This window comes from Rousettus aegyptiacus, unplaced genomic scaffold (assembly GCF_014176215.1).
Source record: "Rousettus aegyptiacus isolate mRouAeg1 unplaced genomic scaffold, mRouAeg1.p scaffold_m13_p_16, whole genome shotgun sequence".
NCBI classification, from domain to species: domain Eukaryota; kingdom Metazoa; phylum Chordata; class Mammalia; order Chiroptera; family Pteropodidae; genus Rousettus; species Rousettus aegyptiacus.
This window is the reverse complement of record NW_023416291.1, coordinates 53714712-53737697: the sequence shown is the minus strand read 5'-3', so window position 1 is coordinate 53737697 and position 22986 is coordinate 53714712. Positions and strand designations below refer to the sequence as shown.

Genomic DNA, 22986 nt, shown 5'->3' with positions numbered 1-22986 from the left:
GGCAGAGACAGGAACTTCTCGTGCTCGCATAGGATAGCAGGTGGCAGTGACAGACTGTCCTTGGCCATGGCTTCTGCTGACGGCTCCTTCCGGAGAGGGCACAGGCCTTCGTGGGCCAGTGCGGTTTGAGCCCTGACACCAGATTCTGTGTCTCAGTTTCCCTGCCTATCCAGTGGGGGTCGACGTGAGGATGGCGTACTTAATGATATGTCCGGTGCTGGGGGCTGGCTGCCTTTCTCCAGAGCCCCCAGAGGCAGGGAAGCTGATGGGACCCCCCCCTAGAAAAGGAGACCCCCCCCCAGGCCCCGGGGGAGGAAGCCACCGGCTCAGGTGCAGTGGGGAGGGGGTGAGCCGGTGCCTCCTGCCTCCTGCCTCCTGTCCTCCCCACCGCTTGCCCTGCCCCCGGCCCAAGCTTGCGGCAGGGGTCCCCTGACTGCCCGGTTCCATCTGCCTCCCCGTAGCTGAGGACTCTGAGCAAATGCTCTCTGGCCTCCGACCCTGTCTTCGCCCATCTATACAGTGGGGTCATAGCAGGACCCAGCTCATGGGGCTGGCATCTGCGTGAAAGCGTTGACACGGGGGGACGGCGCTGGCAGCGGCGAGGCGCCCCTGAACTGCCGCCTCTTGTCTTTCACCCCAGCTCAGTCGTTCCCTCCCCATAACCGTCCGGTGACTCGGGGTCCGCGCTGGGGCTGGAGCCAGAGCCAGGCGGCTCCCCCCGGGGACTCCAGCAGCCCCTTATCCCTCGTTCCGGCCCCTACTCCACCTGTGAGAAGAAAAAAAACAAACCTGAGGAGTGTTATTAAACCGGTTTCATTTTTATTGGATTCCAACCAAATACAGCAGGGCGGGGTGGGAAGCTGGGGGTCTCGGTTCATGTTGGGATTGGGGGGGTGGGCAGAGGGGGCTGGGAGGTTTCACTACGTGACGTTCTGGAAACTTTAAGCTGCAGAGAAGTACCCCCTCCTGTCTTGATGATGCTAAAGGCACTTGGATGTCGTTTTGAAAGGCCCTCGGGGTTGTCATGGCAACCAAGGTCAGGAGGATGCTAAGCGAACGACACTAGTGGATTGTGCCCAACTTGGGTGGAGTGTGGGCCTGCCGGATGCCCCCCTTCGGCCCTCACACCTGTCCACGAATGGGGATGGGACGGGGTCCCCATCTTGGCTGGCCATGGTCAGCAGCCTGTCACCCAGCCCTCCTGGCCTGTGCGTACATCGTGGGGGCAGGACCAGGGCCTCCCGCGCTCCCAGCCACAGCCCGGGGAAAATGGCTTGTGTGCCCTTCCAAGGTTTGTCTGAATCCTTTGCTCAAAACCTCCAGGGTCGGCCCGTCTTTCTCACTGGCTCATGGTGAGGGATCCGGGATCCGGGTCCACCAGCCACCCACCCCATCCACAGAGAGTGATGGGTTTGACCCGTAGGCCCACTTTACAGACGAGGACACTGATGGTCCAGGTGGCCCTCAGTCACCGGCTGAGACTGCACAGCTGGGCGAGAGCAGAGCTGGCTTTCAGCCTTCCTGCAAGGTCCTTGAGAATAATGCCCTCACTGGGTCGGTAGCCCGCTCCGCTCCAGCTGGGGTCAGGGCCCACGACGTGACCAGCGCCTCTTCCCCTAACCGTTATCTGGCCGAGGTGGAGAGTGGGGGCAAGAACCAGGCTGGGGGAGGCAGGGGGCATGGACGGTCCCCGTCTGGCTCTTCCTTAACCTCGTTGACAATCTGCCTGTGACCACCCCCCCCCCAGAGCTGCAGAGACCAGCGTGGCCCCGGGCCAGGCCTCCTTGTAGCCGGGACCTATGCTGGCCTTGGTCCCACTGCCTGCCTCGCTTCCCAGGCGAGCGAGGAGACACAGGGCTGGCTCGGGGTGCTGAAGACTCTAGAGGGATGCCCCAGGGCGGCTGCCCCTCCTGCCGGGTGTGGGCTATAGAAGCAAGTGGCAACTGTGAGGGTGGCGGAGGGACCTGGGGAGGTAGGTGGCTTCTCCTTGTGGCAGCCCGGCCCGCTAAGCCACTGGGTTCTGGTGGGGCCCGCATGTCCGGGACCTCGGGGTGAGCTGACCGTAGCCCAGCCCCCAAGGTCCCCCGCAGGCGGCCAGCTGAGCGGGAGCCGGGTGTGGCCCTCGGGCGAGCTGGCCGTGTTCTGACCCGGAGCCGCTCGGGCCAGGTGTGAGCTGCGCCGTCTGTCGCCAGGGCGCTGCGTGCCGGTGCCCAGCTCCAGGGCCTGGAGCCCCTGCTCAGCGTCCGCCGGGCGTCAGGCGTGTGCGCTCCACTTGCGAGCTGTGCATCCGGTTGTGTCCTGGGCGTGACCGACCACGCATGCGCTGGGTGTCGAGTGCGGGCGCCGACTGTGAGCAGCGCAGGCCTCCGTGCGACCCCTCGGGGCGGGGCTGCCCTTTGCGCGTGCGTCTCCCCCGGGGCGGGGGCTGTCTGGGCCTCTGCGCCCCCCACTCCATCCCCAGGAAGCTCGGCGACCACTCAGGGCCGGGAAGAGGAGGGGGAACCTTTAGAAAACTCTTGAGGAACTCTGCAAAAGATGCATCCTGATGAAAAAAAGCAGTCCTGTGGGTGGGTGCCTACAAAGTGGAAGTTCTGCCAGGGGCCGGCGGGCGGCCGCTCCTCTGGAAAATGCATAGGTGTCACCCGATGGGCCAGCGAGGCGCTGGTGGGGACATGACCATCTCTCCCTCTCGGCCGGCAGCCCCGGCAGGCGAGGGCGGGGTGGGTGGTGGCCGCCCTGGGGCCCTCAGATCATCTTCATGTTGAACTTGCGGGCGCCGCCCTGGCCCGCGGCCGCCGCCGGCCCGTCCACCTTGCGGAAGGAGTACTCCACGGAGAAGTTGTTCTTGTGCTGCCCGCGGCCGCGGCTCCACACGAAGAGCAGCAGGAAGCAGAAGAGGACGACGCCCAGGAAGGTGATGCAGCCCATGGCCGTGGACACGAGGATGGTGGTGAGGTCCAGCGGGAAGCGCGCGGCCGCCAGCGTCTCGTTGCGGCCCTCGCCCGGGGTCCGGTTGGCGGCCGGCTCGGGCTGCACGGTCAGCGTGGCGAAGTACGTGTCGTTGCCGCCCGCGTTGCTGGCCACGCACGTGTAGGTGCCGCTGTCGTGCGGCCGCGCGTCGCGGATCTCCAGCGTGCCCCCCGGCAGCACGCGCGCGCGGCCGGCGCTGGCCGCCGTGACCGCGCGGTGCCGCGGCGTCACCCAGGCCACGGTGGGCGCCGGCTCGCCCTCCGCGCGGCACTGGAAGCGCACGTCCTCGCCCGCGGTCGCCGTGACCTGCTGCAGCCGCCGCTCGCGGATCTTGGGCTGGCGACACACGAAGTACTCGAACAGCGCGGAGTCCGGCAGGTCGCGCAGCGCGTCGCCGCGCACCTCGGCCGGGCTGGCGCAGGCCGGCAGCCGCCCGTCGAAGTTGAGGGTCTTGCGGCGCTGCACGATCCACAGCAGGCGACAGTCGCAGGCCAGCGGGTTCCCGTCCACGCGTAGCGTCTCGAGCGTGTTCACTGAGTGGAAGGTGCTCTCCTCCAGCGTGGACAGCAGGTTGTTGGAGAGGTTGAGCAGGCGGATCTGGCGCAGCCCCAGGAAGGCCTGCGGCTCCACCACGGCCAGCAGCGCCCCGGCCAGGTGCAGCTCGCGCAGGCGCACCAGGTCGCGGAAGGACCCGCGCGGCACCGTGCTGATGGGGTTGTGCGACAGGTTGAGGCAGGTGAGGTGCGCCTGGTGCCGCAGCGCGGCGGCCGGCACGGCGGTGATGTTGGTGTGCGTGACGGACAGCGAGGTCAGGTTGAGGCCCAGCAGGCTGCCCGCCGCCACCTCCTCCAGCAGCGGCCAGTTGTCGATCTCCAGGTGCAGCAGGCCGGAGAGGCGGCGGAAGTTCTGGTCCTCCAGGGCGGCGATGGCCAGGTGTCGCAGCCGCAGGGAGCCCAGGCCCCGCAGGTGGCCCAGTGACTCGCCCGACAGCGCCGTGAGGTTGCAGCGCTCCAGGGTCAGCTCCTCGAGCGCCAGCAGCCCGGCGAAGGCGCGACGCGAGATGAACACCAGGTCGTTGTCGCCCACCTCCAGCCGGCGGAGGCTGTGCAGGTCCTGGAAGGTGTAGTCCAGAAGGATGACCAGCTTGTTCTCGCTCAGGTCCAGCAGCGTGAGGTTGTCCAGGCGCGTGAAGACCCCGGGCGGGATGAGCTTGAGCAGGTTGCCGCGCAGGCGCAGGACGCGCAGGCGCGGCAGGTGGGAGAAGGCGCCGGGCTCCACGTGCGCGATCACGTTCTCGCTCAGGTCCAGCTCCTCCAGCAGCGGCAGGGCGGCCAGGTCGCCGGGGTTCAGGCAGCGGATGCGGTTGCGGCTGAGCTCCAGCAGGCGCGTCTCGGTGGGGATGCCGTCGGGCACCGCGGTCAGCCGGCGCCGGGGACAGGCCACCGTGCGCGTCTGCGCGGTGCACTCGCAGCGCGCGGGGCAGCCCCCCGCGGGGGGCGGGGCCGCGGGCAGCAGCAGGAGCTGCAGGCTCAGGACGCACAGCCAGCAGGTCATGGTGCAGAGCCTGGGCCTAGGGCCGCGCCACCATCCTCCGGGGCACCTGGGGGCGGGGGCAGCGTTAGCACCTGTGTCCCGATGCCCCGCCCTAGTAATGCCCCGGAGGGCTTTTCTCCACCGAGGGACTGCAGTCCCACTCCTGGGTGTCTACCTTAGAGGACACAGTGCACGTGAACCCACAAAAGCCTGCGCGCCCCTGTTCACAGCGGCAGCCTTCTCTCAGCCCGGTGGTGGCAGCCACCCCAGCGTCCACCACGCAAGGATGGATGAACACGGTGCCCGCCCACCGGGGGAGGGGCACTCGGCCGCAAAGGGGGCGGCGCTGACGCTTCCCACAGCGTGGACGGACCTTGCTCCCAGGATGCTGGGTGAGAGACGCCGAACTGGACGCTCAGGGCCGCACGGTGCGAGATGCCATTTAGGAGAAATGGCCGGAACAGCCACGTCCACAGACAGGAAGTGGGTTCCCGGTTGTCAGGGGAGGGGGTGGGGGTGACTGCTAAGGGGGGCTGGACTTCTTTTGGGGTATGGAATGTTTTGGAATTTGATAGTGGCGATGGTTGCACAACCTTGTAAATATACTAAAATCATTGAACTGTGTGCCTTAAAAGAGTGAATTCTATCTCAATTTTAAAAATTAAAAAGAAAGCATGTATCAAACTGCGAAAGAACCATACGAATATAATGTAAAAATTTCGGTGTACTCCCCCCCCAAAAAAACACCATTATTGAGTGCCAGTTGTATACCAGGATCTGAATACACCAGAGATCAGGACAGACACTGGAACCTCGCCCCTCGAGTCCTTCCCGTCCCCCACCCATCCTGTCCTCCTCCTGCTACTGTCCCCATGAGCCCAACCATCGCGTAAAACCAGCTTGTCGTAAATCCTGTTCATTGTCTGTTCCCCCAACTGGGCTGTAAACGCCCCAGGGCCTTCGTCTTGCCCAGGGCCTAGAACGGTGCCTGGGACACAGCACCTGCCTGACCTGCAGGCAACATGACCAGAGGACACACCGCGAGAGGCTGCGAGGCGAAGCAGTGTGGCCGGGTGACCAGGGTGACTGGGGTAGGTGGCAAGGAGACTCCAGACCAGGAAGGATGACACGTGAGCTGAGCCCCTGCAGCGGATGGAGCTGCGTCCCCCCAAAAAGACGCGTACAAGTGGTGACCCGGGTCCCATGAACGGGGCCTCGTTTGGACACGGGATCTTTGCGGATGTGATGAGTTGGGATGTGGTCACGGAGTAGGGTGGCCCCGAGACAATGGCCGGCGTCCCTACGGCAAGGGCAACGTGGATGCACGTCTGGGCGCACACAGAGGGAACAAGGCTGCGAGAAAACAGGCAGGGGTCGGGAAGGGAGCCGCCGGAGTCGAGGACGTTGTGACACTGTGGGGAAGCCGAGGGTCCCCAGGTCTCCAGGAGGTCGTCGGTCCTCGGTCCCTGTGCCCAGCTGGGGAGTGCGGTGAGGAGGCCGAGGGAGGGAGCCAGGGCCATTGCGCATGCCCGCCCCTCCCCCACACTGCGAATGTCCCTCATCCTGGCCTGGGCAGGGAGCGTGGCCCGCCAGGCGAGCCTGCCTGCCCGGCCTGTCTTCCCGGGTCATTTGCTCCCTGCTGTAGCCCCGGACAGCACGAGGCGAGGCCGTGTCCCAGGAGGGACGAGGGGGCCAGAATGGATGGTTCCCTGTTCAGACCCTCATCCCACGCCTCTGGCAACATCCTACCCTAAACCTGTCCCCAGGTCGGAGGTCACTCCCAGTTCCCTGTTTGCTGCTCCCTGTAGTCAGGGGGAAACTGTCCCCTCACCCAGGACCGGGGGACGGGGCCCCAGCAGCCTGCTCTGGAGGCGGCGGGACCTCGGTGGCTCTGTCTCCGGGCCGGATGGCTGGAGTGGCTCAGCTCCCCACGCGCTGCGTGCGGGGCGGCTCGTTGCTGCAGGAGAGAACCTCACGACCCCAGAAGACGATTCCCGGTGCTCCCCACAGCCCACATGCCTGCGGGACCTGCGCCTTCCCCGCCTCCCCGCCCTCCCTCTGCCCCCCTCGCTGACTCTGGCCTCCTCCCTCCCCCTCCCACAGGGCAGGAACCGTCCTGCCTCAGGGGCTTCGGAATGTGACCAACACCTGCAGCGCCTTCCCCGCGGCTCTCCCGGACTTTCTTTGTACCCCCAGTGTCACCGGTTACTTTCCGAACTAAAGTCCCCACTTTAGTCTTCCTGATACGCCATTTAAACTCTCCGTTAATGAGGTCATCATCGCCGTCATCGCCGTCGCCATTGTCATTATCACCATCACCACCACTGTCACCATCGTCACCACCATCGTCACCATCAACGCCACCGTCACCATCACCATCGCCATCATCACCATCGTCATGGCACACACTCATCCTACAGCCCCTGCTCTGTGCTAGCCTGGGCCAAGGGCTCCACCTGGATTGTCCCCTTTCATTCCCTCAACAATCTGAGGAGGGCCCTGCTGTCACCTCCACTTTACAGATGGCAACAATGAAGCTCACGCAAGTTACGCCCCTGGCTCAGGTTCCCCCGGCAGGGGGAGTCTCGGGAGAAGCGGGCGGTGCTCACACCCTGTAACACTCCTGAACCGGCTTTTTCTTTTTTCTTTTTCTTCTTTCAACAGAGCCAGGACTGGATCCTGGCGGCTCATCCGGCTAGAATTTAAAATATGGTTCTGTGTATGATGGACCAGTTTTTATCACCATCTCTGAGACGCTGTAACACCTCATGTGATGATTCAGTCCGTCCATCCGTCCGTCAGTCAGTCAACCAACAGGTACCGTGTGCCCAGCGTTTTCCAGGTTCTGGGGACACTGAGAACGGAAGACGAAGAGGTCAGCTTTGCGGGAGCTGACGAATGACAATGTAGCCTCTCCTGCCTCCGGGTGCTGTAGCGGAGAAAAATAAATCCAGGAGAAGGGTGAAGGGGTGTCGGGTGGGTGCAGGGATCTCATCCACTGAGCGAGGGCCCTTCTTGCAAGGACTTAGAGGACAAAGGGGGGCGGAGCAGCTGGTGGCAGGAAGGGCAGCCTGGGAGGGCACAGCAGGGGACCACGGTGCCTCACAGCAGGTCAGGCTCGGGAGGGAGGCGTGGGGAGGGGGCGCCGCGGCCAGAGAGATCAGAACGGACTTTTCAAAATATTAAGTTTTTTTTTTTTTTAATTAATTGGAAAGAATTTTAAAAACCGTAGTAGTTGCCGCCAAGGTTGGGTAAGGACAGAATCAGGAAGGGAGTACTCAAGTGACAGAAGGTCGGCTCGGCTGCCCAGCCGCTGTGATATGCCGCAGGGAGGCCCGCAGGGGACCTGGCTCCGCGGGCCGCGTGACCTCTGGACCTGGCCTGTCGGAGGGCACGAGAACCCTCGGGGCGCCGCAGCCCCAGCGCCGTAATTACTCCCGGGACAAGAGGACAGCTGGTCCACGGAGCCCGGCGGGGGCCGCGCAAGCCGTGACCCAATTCGTCAGCTCTGACCTCTCCCTCAGGCCCTGTCATCTCCCCCGTGGGGGGAGTCGGGGCGGGGGGTGCAGGGCACAGGGAGGGGCCCTGCAGCGGGGTCTCTGAGGTTCTGGTTGAGGACTGGATTCGGCCTGCGGGGCCCCACTGGCCACTGGCCGGGCCTGAAAGAGAGATGCGGAGGGTGGTCTCGGGGGGCGGGCTGTGGGGGGGCTGCAGCCAAGGTGCCCAAGCGGCCCTCAGTTCCAGCTACTCTCAGATGACACAGGGCCGGGCGCCCGAGCACGCAAGGGCCTGTCCCCGCTCCCTGGATGGCCAGGCCTTAGGCGGGGAGTAGGGCGGCCCAGGACCCCAGTTCCCAGTTAGGGTCTGCATTCCAGTCCTGCTTCTGCAGGGTCGTCGAGACTCCCCGGCCCTCCCCTGAGACCCGCCACCCACCTGGGGCCTCCCCACCTGTCCTCCCGGGACTCAGCACTGCTGTTCACTGCCAGCTCCTGGTCCGTGTCTCGGCCGCCGCGTCCGCCGGAGCTCCAGCCCCGGCCGGCCACTGCCCTGGCCTCTCCCGGGAGGCCCTGCAGCGGCCAACCTCGCCGCGCCCTTTAGCACAGCCGAGCGACGGCGACCGGGCCCCCGGTGCCACCAGCTCCACCCCTGGCGCCTCCCGCCCCTGCCAGGCCATCCCGAACCCCGCTCCTTCCCGTGGGCCCCAGCTCACACCCCACCTGTCATGAACGCTCTTGGCCTCAATGTCCCCACCTGCAGGTGCGTGTGACGGTCTTCCCCTCGGCCCTGGGGACATTTGGGCAGGATCATTCTCTGTGCGGGGGGCTGTCCTGGGTGCTCTGGGTGCTGAGCAGCCTCCCTGGTTCCCACCCACTCTATGCCAGGAGCACCCCCAGTGTGAGAGCCACAGATGTCCCCAAACATCACACAGTGTCCCCTGGGGGCAGTACTGCCCCGGGACCCTGCCTTAGAGGGGGCCGGGCACAGGGCAGGCATCCTCAGTGGGAAATTGGCTGTCAGCCTTGGCTATGGACGGGAAAGCAGAGGCCCAGAGAGGGGGAGCAACTTGCCCAGGGCCACACACCTGGTGAGAAGCAGACCCGAGACACAAGCCCCAAGCCCCACCCTGGCACAGGGACCCTGGTCCTCCACGAAGCCCTGACTTCTGCAGGCCCTGCAGGCCCAGGCGCCCGCCCTGCGCAGAGTGAGGCGCCCTCCCCGGCACCACGAGCTGCGGGTCAGCGAGCCTGTCACTGCGCAGACGAGGCCGAAGGGCCTGGGGGCAGCCTGCGCCCCAGCTTCCTGCTCACAGTGGCGGGCACATTCACTGCCACGCACGGCAAGCCACAGCGGAGGCCACGGAGGCCTTTGCAGGGCGGCTTCGGTCGCCACGGGCAGAAGGGGGGCCCGCCTGGAGCAGGCGGGGCCGGCCCGCGTGCACGCTCCCCACCCGGTCACGCTCCGGGTCTCCGTCCTTCTTTCCAGAACCCAGGGCGCCCGGCCCCGCGCAGGCCTGGGGGCGCCGCGGCTCCCCGGCCTCCGTGGGCGCACCCTTCCCGTGCAGGTGTCCAAGTCAGCGCAGTCCCCTGCGTTCCCAGATGCGTGCAGCCACCACCCCCGGGTTCCAGCACACTCCGTCACCCGAGTCGCGGCTGGAAGACGCGTCCTGTGCTGCGTGGTCCGACCCGTCCCCCCCCCCCCGACACCCGAGCCTGAACGGCGAAGTCCTGAGAGCAAGGACCGCCGTTCCTCTTCCCGCCCCCGGCATGCCCAGAGCCGGGGCTCCGAGGGTCCCGCTGGTGCCGACGAATGGAGCGGAGAGCCAGCACAGGGTCAGAGCCAGGACAGGACTCCCGGGTGCCCCCCCCGCCCTGCGCCCGCCCCACCGCCTCGGCGTCCTCCTGTGACCCGCAGCGGCCACCTCCCCGGCTGACGGGCGGCAAGTGAGGTCAGCCGAGGGGCACAGCGTGAGCCGGGACCGTCCTGGAATTCCCCCCCAGGTGCCGGCTGGGCTCGGGAGCCTTGAGTCCTGGGTCCTGCTCTGCTCTTGGCCAAGTCGTCACCTCGTTCGTTCGTTCTGTCAGCATTTAATGGGCGCCTGCTGCATACCCTGTTCTAGTTATACTGGGAAACAGCTTCGAACAAGACCAGCGAACCCCACCGTTCTCTCCGTGAGTGGGAAACAGAAGGAGTTGGACAGAGGCCGCGCGTGCCAGTGTGCGCGGGAAACCTGCAGGGATGGGGGGTCGGCAGAACGTGGTCCCCTAACGACACCTGCGTCCTGATCCCTGGAGCCTGAGACTGAACCTGAAGACGTGGCGAGGGGGAAAGTCGGCAGATGGAACCCAGGATGCTCATGAGCCGCCTCCAAGTGGGGAAGGTTGTCCCGGGTTCCCGGGGGCCCAGGGTCCTCACGGGTCCTCATCAGGGGGAGGCGGGAGGGTCAGAGACACGGATGAGGCCGTGCTGCCGGTGACCAGGGGGCAGGGGCCACGAGCCAGGGACGCGGCGCCTCTGGAAGCCGGAAAAGGCCGGAGACAGCTCTCCCTGGATCACCCCGTGAGGCCCGTGTGGGACCCCAGCCCCAGGATTGGAGATGAGGAACGTATATTGCTTTAAGCCACTAGGCTGATGGCGACTTGTTTCAGCGGCCACAGGAATCCTGCGGCCTCGGGGGGGGGGGCCAGGCTCCCCACGGGGGGGGGTCTCCCGTCAGCCTCAGCCCAAGTGCAGGGGCCTATCTGGGGGGGGTGCCGAAACCCGTCCATCACGGCAGGACCTGGGAAGTGGAGACCCCGCCTCCTGTCCCCCCACCCAAGCTGTCTTGGACTAATTTGCCACAAAGCCCTCAACCTGAGGAGGCCGAGCGTGGCTGGGGGTGTGTGAGCCCCTCTCTCTGGACCCCAGCCCCTTCCCACCCACCCTCTATTCTGAGTGAGCGTCTCCCTCACTGGCCACGTGGGATACACCTTCCTGTCCCCTCCCAGGCCAGGGGACGCCGAAGGCCCCAGGCGCAGCTAGAGGCAGCCGCGAAACCCACAGGGAGGGTGGGGGCGGGGTGGGTAACACACAGCAGCTTGGCAGCTCTGTCCCCAGGCCACTGCTCGCTCTGCCCCCACCACAGTCGGGGCCAGAGGGAGCCAGAGGAGGGTGGTTCGGCGGGCCCTTGAAGCCTCCCCAATTCGAGCTTCCGGACAGACTGGGAAGTGGGTGCCCTCCAAGGCCGCTTTTGGGGACACATTGCTGACACCCCCAGGACCGGCGCATCCTGTGTCCTAGATCTGGGCACTCCTGGGGCTCTCATCCGTGACAATTCATTAAGCCCTAATTAGCCTCCGTCTGTCGTTAGTCCCTGTTAACCCTTTGGGGGGCTGCGGGCCTCCCGACCCACTTTCCTTGCCAGCCTGGGGGGCGGGATGGGGAGACTGTCGGCTGCTCTCTCGGGTGAGGTCTCTAGATCTGGAACTCCTTTTTGACGCCCATGGCATGCTGTGGCTGCTCACCCACCTGCCCAGCCCGAGGGTGGGAGTAATGGAGACCATTTGGAGAAGAGGAGACTGAGGGTCCGAGTGGTCCCCAGCTCTCCTGCATCGCTCAGCTTGAGAGGCCAGCTTTGAACCCGGTTCCGATGCCAGCACCTTTCCATTAAATCTCAGAGCCCTGCTGGCGGGTGGGGGGGCAGAGGGCACTCTTCGGAGGCCCGGGATTGGCACGTGGTAGTGGGTGGCTCCCTCGGGCCCACCGGGGACAAGCTTTGCTTGGTGAGTTCTCTACCTGGTGACTAGGTGGTGACTCAGGGGCGCCCGGGAGTGACAGCGTTGTGGGACGAGACGTCAAGCTGCCGCCTGGGATCTGCTTTGCATTCCCACTCAGCCCGGCACCCTCGGAGGCAGGGAGGGCTTCGCCTGGGGGCGGCCGAGAGCAGACCCCCATTCCACAGGCGAGCACACTGAGGCAGAGCCGCCAGGATGCCGGCAACGTGGCCGCGACGGCCCCTGCCAACTGAGCATCGAGTTCACGGCAGCACCAGGCCGGGGCCACGACGCACACCCATTCGTCTCACGCCCGTGTTCACGTCCGTCCCGAGCCTGGGGCTCAGAGAGGGGCTGGCCCTCGCCGGAAGTTGCCAGCCGGGACAGGGACCAGGGCAGGGAGATGAGGAAGGCTGGGTTTGGCCTTTCTGAGCTCCATCCCTGGGCTGGGTGGCCCCTTCCTGTTACCCCAGGTCATCTGCAGACTGTAGCTGCTGCATCTGTGGGGGACCCCACCGGGTGGGCCCATGGGGACTTCCAGCTCAGACCCTGTCTCACGTGGAGGCAATGAGTTCACCGCCCACCCCAGCCCAGACCCCGCAAAGGTCACCGCCCTCCCACCCACCCACCGGCTTTCCACCCACCTCAACCACACTGAGACCCTGTCGACATCTCTGGGTGCTCACATGCTACATCATGCCGGCCTCCACGCCTCCTCCATGGAGCCCTCCTGGGTTGGCCCAGGCCTTACCACCCTGCTGGCCCGGGAGTTTCCCCCACATCGAGTCCCAGATGGTCCCCTTGCCTGCTGCCATGTCACGCCAGACGCCCCTTCCCACCCCACGCCAGAAGCAAGAGGTTCTCAGCTGTGTCTGGGCACACGTGGATTCCCCTGGGGCCGACTGTTACACACGCAAGCCCCGGGGCCCAGGCCCCCTAGTTCAGGTTTCTCGGAAGTGGGGGGCCGGGGTACCTGCATCTTCAGTGCTGGGGGCACATGTTGCAAAGCGGTTACAAGGCGCCCTCCAAAGGAAGGGGTGGGTCTGTTCTCTTGCTACTAGGTGCTGTCCCCCCTGCACCCCAACTTGTTGAATGGGTCTCACCGGCCTCCTGGGCCGGGCCCCAGAGGCCCAGGGGACACCGAGGCCCCACTTAAGGGAATAGAGAGAAACCCTGGACACCCTTGCTGCAGCTTGGACATAGTGCGGGGTTCAGCCCTGCGCCCCCGGATCCCTCCCACCAGGCTGAGCTGTTGTTCCCAGGTCCTGGTCTGGACCCCAACATCCCCTTCGCCTTCCCGGCAGCTCCGCACCCCTGGGGTGAAGCCGACCCGCTGCGGGCAGGACGGAGAGGCGCTGGGCTGACGCCGCCACCCCGCTTCCTGCCCGGACCCAGCCAGCACCCGCCTCTCAGTCCCGCGGAGGGGGACGCATCCCACGGGGCGTCCCCAGGCTCCAGAGAGACACCCACCCAGCTCCCCGCTCTTCACGCCCCAGGGGAGGTACGGGGGGACCCCAGCGTAGAGAGTGGCCCCCAAAGTTTCCGGGAGAGTGTTAGGGGCCTGGCGAGGGGCGATGCACCCAGGAGGGGCGCGCGGGGCAAATGCCCCCCGGGCGAGGATGGGGGGCGGGTGGGGGCTGCGGGGCGCAGGCGGAGCCGGGTCGCCGGGTCCCGCGCGGCCACTCACCTGGGCGGCTCTGCCGCGGACACGGCGCGGGCTGCGGCGCGGGGGCCGCCCGGAGCCGACAGAAGCCGCCGCCGCCGCCGCCGCCGCCGCCGCCTCCCGGGCCCGCCGTGCGCGCACCCGCCGGCGCGTGCCCGCTGCCACCCTCCCCGAGCCGGTGCGCGGGGCTGGGGCGCGCGGGGCTGCGCTCGGCCGTGCGCGCGGCCTGCTCGCTGGGGTGCGGGCGCCCGGGCCGCAGGTGTCCGCGGCTGCGGGGCGCGCGGGGACACGTGGGCGCAGGTGCCGCGACTGGCGCCAGGGCGGCGGTCACGGCCGGGGGCCCAGGCCCGGGAGCCAGTGCCGCCTCGGGTGCTCCCTGCCCGCGCTGGCGTGCGTCCGAGGACCTTGTGGCCACGGCCCCGGGGGCACCTGCTGAGGCTGCAGTGCAGGGAGCACAGGGGTCCCCACCTGTGCCCTTGGAAACTGGCCCCAGCGCTGTCCCCTCAGAACAGAGCTGCAGGGCCATTTCCCACGCGGGTCCCAGAGCAGGCTTAACCACTGGCTCCAGCAGCCGGCGGTCCCTTGCCGCCGTCAGCGTCTCTGCTAAGTTCTCCCTGCCTTGGTCCCTACCCCCCCCCCTTCTGGTCCCAGGGCGGGTCCCCTTGCAGTCCTGCCGGGCTCGGGGCCCTCGCACCTGCTGTCCCCCACCTTCTCTGGCCAGTTCACAGTCACTGAGTTCCTCTGACTCGCAGGGGCTTTTGCACCATGGTGCCCTCGGCCGCTGTGCAGCATACGGGGAGATCAAGGGGTCTTTGCAGGAGAACGAGTTTTGCTTGTACACGTGGTGAACTGTGGAGGCGGGCCACGGGCACCCCCAAGCCTGAGAGGGGGCCTGTGCCCCCTGAGAAAGGAGTCTCATGGGAGCAGACAGCCGAAGACCTTGGAACGCGGGGCCAGGTGGGGGGCCCCGTGCCGGCTCCCAGGCGGGGTGTGTGGCTCCAGTGCGGGTAGGAGGTAGGACAGAGGTGGCACCAGGATTGGGTGTCCTGACCCCCCAGGACAGGCCGCCCGACATGGGCTGGAAGGGCTGCCCCTCCCAGGGGCTCGCGCTGTGGAGTCCAGTAAGAGAGGTGGGACTTTGCTGCTGGCCCGAGGACAGAGGGCGGGGCAGCCCCCATCCTGCTAGTGACCCCAGCAGAGACGGCCTAGGGTGTGGGTCTCCGCTCCCGGCAGGGGCCTTGGGTTCCTTGTTGCACCCTCACAGGCGGACACTTTTATTGTCCCATTTCACAGATGAGCAAAGTGAGGCTCAGAGATGCCATCTGGCCGCAGGGATGGGGGAGAGGCAGGCCGCGCTGCTGTGGGGGCTGGGCACGTCACCTTGCATGCTCCCGGCCTTCCGCGGCCACCGCACACCTCCAGCTGCTCTGACGGCAGCCTGGCTCGGCTCAGCCACCTGTGATTCAGGCAGGCTCCGTGCCCAGACTGTCGTGTTGGCTTGAGGCCCAGAAACCGCATCCCGGGAAGCTGCAGGACGGCCCCCCACAGACAAAGGGGGGCGGTCCCCCCCCCCACACACACACACGGAGCACCTCCCTCTCAGGGCTGCCCCGCACAGCAAAGGTGTGGCAGGACGCACCGCGTGGCCTGGGGAGCTGACTGTCCCCCCTCTTCCTCCCGATGCCGTTCTCAGGGATCTGAGTGTTTATTGAGCGCCCACTGTGTGCCGGGGGGGAGGAGGCACGGCGTGTGGGGGGAACGAGCTGGGTGCTGTCGGGGGCGGAGCTGAGTCACGAGCAGGGACACTTGGTGTCTGACCTGGGCTGGGGCCAGGGACGCTTTTGGGGGGAGGGGGCTGGGGACGAGTCCAGCAAGGCAGGGGCAGGCAATCTTGGTCTTACCCCTTCTTAGCCATGGGGCTGTGGGGGACTCCCCTCCGGCTCGTTTTCCACATCTGTAAAATGGGGTTCAGAGCAGTACCCATCTTCTGGGACCGCAGAGACTCAGCCCCCAACAACAGAGTGGGACCCAGGGTGCTGGCGGCTCTGCCCAGCTGGTGGTCACCGCTGTGCACGCCTGGCCGAGGGCAGGCTGCGGCCACGGGCGCATGCCGCCTCCGGCCCTTTGCACGGCGGCTCCTGCCGTCTGTGCCGCCCTTCCCACGGGCGCCCAGCTCCCTCCCTGACGCCTGTCCCGCCCCCCCTGCCTCCTCACACTGCCCCCACAAAGACGCTGTCATTTACTGATGTATCTTTTATTGTGTGCCCTTTTTAAAAATCGCCGTGGCTCCAGTAGGCACATAGTAGGTGTGCAGTGAACACTGGGTGAATGACTGAGACTCGGCGACGCTGGGGGTGGTAGATTTTGCTCCCGGACGTGGGGTTTCTGGGCGTCTGAGTGGGGGAAGCGGCACCCCGTTTTTCTCAGAGCATCTTCCATTCCCCGGAACCACTGTGTGTGTCCTTTCTGTCCTTGGCCAGCGTCTCCCTGCTCCCTGTCCCCAGTGGGAGTCCGCGGAGGACGGCGACCACTCCCATTTTGCTCACTGCCTGCCCCGGAGGGAGCACACACTACGTGCTCAGCGAACAGCTGGGAAGTGCGCGCTGGCATCCGGCGGCCGCTGGGGGGCCTCGGCGGGCCCAGCGCCGCCGGCAAGATACTGCCATGGGCGGCAAGGAGAGCGTGGGAAGGGGGTGCAGCCTGGGGCGGCAGTACCTGGTTGCCAAGGTTACAAGTTCCCGTCATGGGGACGTTGCCGTGGAGACGAACCACCTGGGAAGAGAGGGCGGCTCCGAGGGGGAAGCCGTGGGAGGGGCTGGGGGCGGGAGGGGGCCCCGGGCTCTCCCGGCCGCCAGGTGGCTTTAATTATCCCTAAAGATAAAAGTCCCCCAACCCCGACCTCCCTCTCCAGCAAGGTGTGCAGGATTGGTGGTCCAGGCCGATGGAGGGAGGCTGTGGGGGCAGGCGGCCTGGGAGCCTCAGCCGTGACCCCAGATGAGTGGGGGCCCCTCTGTAATGGCGTGTGCCGCTGTGAGGGGCGGGGGGGGGGTCGGGGGCGGAAGTGCAGAGTGGTCGAGGCCTCGGGCTCCAGATCCAGACCCCTGGGGTCACGCTGGGTCCCTGCTGCGTGGCCTGAAGCTAGTGACAGACACTCCCTGAGCCGCTGTGGCCCCATGGGGGGGGCGTGGGGTAGTGACTGCTCCGTCCGGGCTGTCCAGCGGGCTGCGCAGGTGCAGCCTGCCTCCGGCTCTTGGTTCCTGAGCGGGTCCTGACCCCTGCTGGCTCCGGTCAGCACGGCAGGGCAGGGCGGCCAGCGGGCAGAGCGTGAAAGGGAAGGATGGGTCCCACTCAGCAGCCCGTGTCTACGGGCGTCAGAGACCCCTGCCCGCCAGCTCCTAGTCTAACGGGGTGGGGGGTGGGGGAGGGCTGACCCTGCAGGCAGCGGGGGCTCTGGGGGGCTGGGAGCTGCGAAGGGACACGCCGAGAGCCACGGGAAGCGGGAGGGCCGGGTGGGGGCGTCCTCACTCTCAGCCTCGGCTGACCCTGAGCTCAAACCAGCGCCTCTGGATCCGAGACCGCCCCCCCAACATTTGTGAAGTCTCCCCCGTCACAGAAACCCCTCCCCCTTACATCCATGTTCTTGTGAGTTCCAGCGGGGGCGGATTCCAGGAGGCCGGGACCCCGAGACCGCCGGCGGCATGTGGGGATGCCGCGGGTGCCGGCGGGCTCTGCGGCACAGCGTCCAGCCCGCGGGCACCGTCAGGGTCCTTTCGCGGGGGCGGGGGCTGCAGTGCGAGAGCGAGGTCACCTGATCCCTCCCAGCTCCTGGTTCACCTGCCCCCACGGGGCCCTCGCCCACCTAGCCTGGGGCTTCCGGGTTGCACACCACAGAACCGCCAGTCCGCCTCGGTGGCTTTAGACGCAGCAAGTGTACGGGGCAGAGGAGCAGGCTGCGTGGCCCTTCCAAGCTGCTCGGCCCTCTCGGGGCCTCTGCTTTTTCATCTGTGAATGGGGCTAACGGGAAGGGCTGAGTGACCAGAAGGGGTGCAGTAGCGCCTCCGCTTATAGAAGCTCCTTGGTGACAAGGCGGTTGGGTGGGGAAAGGGCAGGGCTGGCCATCGCTGGAGTCAAGATGCTGTCCACCTTTTGGAAGGTTCTGGAACATGCCATGGGGCAGTGTCCTGGGCTCCCCGGCTGGTCCGAGCTGGAGAGGGGGTTGGCCCCTCTGCCCGCCTGTCGGGGGCTCTGTTGACATCCCCCAGGGCGGGGCTTGCGCGGACAGCACTCAAGGCCTCTCAGCCAAGACCTGGAAGCCGCGGGCGGTGCTTGCCGTCTGCACGTGCAGCAGGGCCGGTCCCCGGGCTGGTGGCCGCAGCCCCCACCTGGTGGTCTGAGGCCTGCTCGGACCTTGGGCTGGAAGCTGGAAGGGCGGGCTCTGAGCAGGAGTCGGGGGACAGCCTCCCTTGGGCTCGGTGGGCTGGCTGGTGGTGGTGAGGGCTGGGGATTTATACCCGGCCAGGAGGGTGGCCGGGAGGGATCCAGTGTCACCAGCCAGGTGGCAGTGTCCTCATTTCTGTCCCTCTCCTCGCCCGTCTCCACCTCTCCGCCCTTCCCGTCTTTGTAATCTGCCTCTGCGTCTCGCCACGGGCTTCTGGCCTCCTCTCTCTCTGACTCCTGGTAAAATATTAAAATTCCCATGTGTAAAATATGGAATATTAAATTTCTCCTTGTGAAATATTAAAACTTGACGAATAGGCTAACAGGCCCCTTTCGTCACCATCATCAATTCCGGGCCGGCACGTGCCCTTCCAGATCTTTCTCTGTACGTTTAAAAGCATAAAAACATAAGAACATTTGCGAAACGATGATCTGGAGTAGACGGTGCCGTACTGTACACATCCGTGTGACAAACGTGGGTCTCTCTCTGGACTCCGCCATAGGCCTAAGCCCGCAAGTCTCAGTGACCTGTCTGTGTGTAAGAAACGTCCCCCAAGCTCAGTGGGATAAAGTTCGTCACTTCTCGCGATTTTCTGGGTCGGCTGTGGAGTCCCTCTGCGGCGTCGCCTGGGTTAACTCCGGGAGGCCTGACGCCTGCGGGCTCGAGCGGAAGTTCTGAGACCCTGAGCGGGGCACGGGCGCTTGGCGCTGGCTGTTGGCTGGGGGCTCAGTGCTCCTCCGACACCTTCTCAGCCTCCAGGAGGCTGGTCCGGCTTCCTTGCAGCACGGTGGCCTCCAGACAGTATTCCCAGGGGACAAAGGTGGAACGCGCAAGGCCGCTTTGCAAAGTAGGCTCTGAGTCCCCACCGTCACTTGCCCTACGTTCTCATCAGCCCAGCAAGCCCGAGGGGTGGAGACAGCGCTGCCCTCTCCCTGGCTGTGTTCGGTTCACGTTTGTACTTGTCTCCCTACCTGCGCTGGTACAGCAGACTCCTTGGGGGGGGGGGGGCGGCGAGGTTACTTCCAGTCTTTTACCAACCAGGTCAAAGCAAATTCTCGGGGGCAGATGCGGTTCAGTGGCCTCCTTCTGGGGAGTCCTGCCTGAGCCCCGGGAAGTCGGGATCTCCTTCTCGAGTGCTCACCGCATTCTGCTCTCAGCCTTGGACTTGAACCTCTGTGCTCTTAACCGCCTCCCCACATGGCCGCAGCCAGCTGCCCGGCCGTGGTGAGGACATGCAACGCCTCTTCTTAACTGAACAGACAGGGAACTGGACCTCGGAGAGGTGGGGACACTTCTAAGCCACACAGCAAGTGGCGGGAGATCTGAGCCCTGACCTGGTGGCTGCAGAGGGCAGCTTTTGCCCTCGTCAGCTCACTGAAAGGGGAGGGTGTGGGCAGAGCGGTCTGGAGCCTGGGGGCTGCTTTGAGGGGTGCGACGGGGGGGGCGGGCGGTGCCTCTGTGATGGAAGCTGGGGCTGGAGAACCAAGTGTCCCTCCGTCCTGGCCCCAGCTGCCCAGGGCTCTAATGGAGTCTAACTGGCCTGCAAGGTTGCCACCCCTCTCCCCAATGCCCGCTGAGCCCCTGGGCCTGCCGACCCAAGCGCTCCCGAGCTCCTGAGTGCTCCAGACTCAGGCTGTGCCTGGCTCCGGACGGGGCAGCCTGGTGTGTGGAGTGAACGAACCAGGTGCTTGGGTTCAGTCCGTCCCCGTGTGGCCTCCTGGAGTCCTGGCCCCCCACTGTCGAACAGACACAGGGCAGCCGCTCCCCAACATGGAGGCATGCTGAGTGCACCCCGGTTCTAGGTCAAAGTCTTCCCTGGGGTGTGACTAGCCCAGAGTGAGGCTACCGCCCCCACTGCCCAGCTGTCGGAGGCTTTGGCTCTGGCATGCGGCCTCAGAGAAGGGACGGGTGGGGGCGCGAGGGGGCGGAAGGGACTAGGAGGAGGACTACAGGGCTGGTGACAGGGCTCCCGGCAGCCAGGGCCAGTGTGAGGCCACAGCAGAGCCCAGATCCCGCGATAAGCCGGGAGCCAGCTGGTCTCAGTCCACCTGGGGGCCGCGAGGGCCAGGCGGCGCGGGTCTCCCTCTGCAGTCTGCCGCAGGCCTAAGCCAGCAAGTCTCGGGGACCTGAGCCCACCCAGCCCATCCCGCTGCCACTCCCTGCGTGACCCAAGGCCCCAGTGCCCGTGTCCTCGGCCGGCGATTCCCGGGCTCTCGGCCCTCCTGACAAATCAGATACGCCTGCTCTGGGCATGAGCGGCCCTGTGTGGGACGGGGCAGAGCTTAGAAAAGGGGGCCCATTAAGAGCCCTGCTTTTAAGGATGGGCATGCAGAGGGGCATTCATGACCACAATCCTGAAAGGGCCAGAGGGTGGGGCTCCCGGGCCCAGGAGTGGGGAGTAGGGAAGGTCCCTGGGCGGGACGGGGACAGGCTGGGCTGAGATCCAGGCCCGTCCGCTTTGTTCTCTGCGAGGCCACACGGAGGCACTGAAGGAACAAAGTGCAGCAGGGATGGGGCTGCCGAGGTGGCTGGCGGCTAGCCCAGGGCCCGGTCACCACCCCCCAGGCCCCAGCACGGACCAGGGCTGGTGCTCGACAACTCTGCTGGGCTGAACCGAATCCCTGCGACCCAGAACACCGAGGCCGAAAGCAGGGTTCTGGGGCTCCCAGCATGTGAAGTTTGCAGTTTTATTAAGAAAACGAAAATGTGACCTATACAAAAAGAAGAAAGTCCCGTTTCTCCAAGAGCCACTGTGAGTCCGAGGGCGGCCTGTCCCCGCCGTCCCCGCCTGCTAGGCCTCCTGCTGCTGGATGAAGGGGTTGGGGATGGCCTCCATGCCGTCCTGCGGGCAGATGAGCACCACGGAGGTGCCCCGGCACACCACCAGGCCCAGCTGGCGGGTGTCCTCCGTGAGCTTGTACTGGTCGTCGGGGTCTGCAGGGGGGAGGACAGGGGTGAGGACTTGTGACCCCGCCTGAAGACCCGAATTGAAGGGTCTCCAGACCCCCACACGCCATCCCCCCACTTCCGACCCGGGACCTTGGAGGGGCTGTGCTGGCCGGGCTGCAGCGCCCCCTGTGGCAGCCCATGGGGCAAGAACCTCCCTCCCAGGTCCTGGCGTCCCCTCAACGCCCGGCTCAGGCTGTGCTGGAGCCGTCGTGGGCTGATGGCCCGGGCTGGCCTGCCTGCGTGGGTTGTTGCAGAGTCTGTGGCCTTGGGCAGACAGGGGCTGGGGCAGGGCCTGGGGGAAGGAGACCGTTTGTAGCAGGGGTTAATACACAGGATGGCAGGAGACGGGGCTGCCGGGCTCCAGAGTGGGTTGGCATCCTTCTAACCATACCGGGCACACTCTTAGTACCCAGCAGGCGCCTTGAGGCCAGTGATGGTGGGCCCACACCCTTTAAGTCCCCGAGACGATGGTCCAGCGAGCGTGCCAGGAACACCGGGACAGTGGGAAGCGAAGCACGTCTGCAGCCGTCTGGTCTGCGAGGACCGTGCGCATCGCACAAGTGGCAGGCTGGCGGGCCTGGGCAGTGAGCAGTGCCCAGTGAGGAGGCTCCGAGCCCCGCTGGCTACACTCACCTCGCATGTACTCAATGGTGCCGTCAAGCACGAGGTTGAGGAGCGGATCAAACCCTTTCAGGATTCCACTGGCTTGTAGGAATTGCGGAGAAGAGAAACGAAAAGGTGTAAGATAAACAGTCGTTTGGGGAGCAGGGACCAAATGCCACTAAGCTGCATATTTTAAATGGCTAATTTTAACTTATGTGAATCTTATCTCAATTAAAGACCGCACAGGTTATGGCTCTTTGACCAAGTGACACATCTTTGCACCTGAGAGGGGATGAGCCCTGAGTGCCCCTGGCAGGCCACCCATCTTTCCTGCCCCGATGTCGTGCTTCTGCTTATGAGGCTCCACCTCCCGCCCCCCTCTCTACTCCTGTCATTCTCCGGGCCTCCCTGTGGCCTGGTCTCACCTGGACGCACATGCCCCACTGCGTCAGCACTCCGCTTGCCCATTTTCCCTGAAAGGCAGGGACCAGGCACTGTACTGCTCTCTCCTCACTAGACTCCAGTGGAAGATGCAGAGTTAGGCACCATGTTAGCACCTAAAGCTGCAAACTGTGACAAGTGCTACCAGGATGGTCTAACGAAGGGGCCCGACCCAGGGTGGAGGATCGGAAAGGCTTCCCAGAGCAAGAACCTCCAGCTGAGGGCATGGAAATGACCCGGGCAGTCAACGTGGTAACAAGGTAACCTGCTCAGAGCACTCCCCGCAGAGCGAAAACAGGCCGGCGGCAGACCAGGGCTCCACCCACTACTCGCAGGTAGAAAAAGTCTGTTTTATTCTAAGACAATGCGGACCCCAGCAGACAGGACAGGGAACACGATTTGTTTTAACAGGTCCTTCTGGTCCACACGGGGAGACTGTCTGTAGGGCGGAACTCTCGGCCCGGCAAGTCTGCTCCCCAGGGCCGGGGGGCAAGACCAGGAATGCTGCTCAACATCCCAAGTGACGGGGGCGTCCCCTCGGCAGGGCACATTCCAGTCCCAAAGCCAACAAAGCTGAAGCCCGAGGAACCCTGGGGTAGGGGGGGTCAGTGAGGAGCTGCAGCGACAGAACCGCACGGGCGGCAAAGGCTTGCATCCCAGCCCCGGCTTAGCCACCGTGGCTCCGGGTTAGGCTGGATCATCTTCCTATGCCTCAGTTTCCCCAGCTCCTAAATGGACGCAGCAGCTCCGTCCTCCCGGCGTCGCTAAGAGGCTTGCACGAGTTTCCCCGGCAAAGCGCCTACGCGGTGCCCGGGCAGCCGCCGTCACTACTGCCGCGCGCTGCTTCTCGTAAATCGCTGGGAGGGTGCGGGAGCGGGGGTCTCACCTTCGCGGCCCCCTTGAAACTTCACCCGGATCGTCTTGTCGATGTATTTGGACAGGTCTAAGATGCTCTCCTTTTTCTTCTTCTCTTTGTCCTGCGGGAGAAATAGAGCGCGTGAGGCGGGGAGCGCGGCCGGACCTCGCGCCGCCAGCCCCGCCGGCCTCCTCGCACGCTCACCGCCATCTTGCCGCGCCGCGCCCCTCTGCGCAGGCGCCGCCGCCGCACCCTTTGACCCCGATCCGCACGCATGCGCGGC

General features: G+C 65.6%; 2 protein-coding genes across 3 annotated transcripts; both read right to left on the bottom strand.

Annotated features, from left to right (window-relative positions):
* Positions 1 to 872: 872 nt before the first annotated feature.
* Positions 873 to 13513, bottom strand: LINGO3 (leucine rich repeat and Ig domain containing 3). 2 transcript variants are annotated; one of them, XM_036234404.1, is made up of 2 exons: positions 13441 to 13513; positions 873 to 4570 (listed from the first exon to the last, which is right to left on the bottom strand). In XM_036234404.1, exon 2 carries the CDS (start codon positions 4522 to 4524, stop codon positions 2746 to 2748), a length of 1779 nt encoding a protein of 592 aa, XP_036090297.1. In that variant the 5' UTR covers positions 4525 to 4570; positions 13441 to 13513; the 3' UTR covers positions 873 to 2745. The 2 variants fall into 2 exon arrangements, with proteins under 2 accessions (XP_036090297.1, XP_036090296.1); XM_036234403.1 differs by lacking the exon at positions 13441 to 13513 and adding an exon at positions 4877 to 5035.
* Positions 13514 to 20525: 7012 nt separating this feature from the next.
* On the bottom strand, positions 20526 to 22944 carry LSM7 (LSM7 homolog, U6 small nuclear RNA and mRNA degradation associated). The gene is made up of 4 exons (XM_016163456.2): positions 22908 to 22944; positions 22734 to 22824; positions 21437 to 21508; positions 20526 to 20788 (listed from the first exon to the last, which is right to left on the bottom strand). The coding sequence occupies exons 1-4, from the start codon at positions 22911 to 22913 to the stop codon at positions 20646 to 20648; spliced, it is 312 nt and encodes a 103-aa protein (XP_016018942.1). The 5' UTR covers positions 22914 to 22944; the 3' UTR covers positions 20526 to 20645.
* Positions 22945 to 22986: the final 42 nt, after the last annotated feature.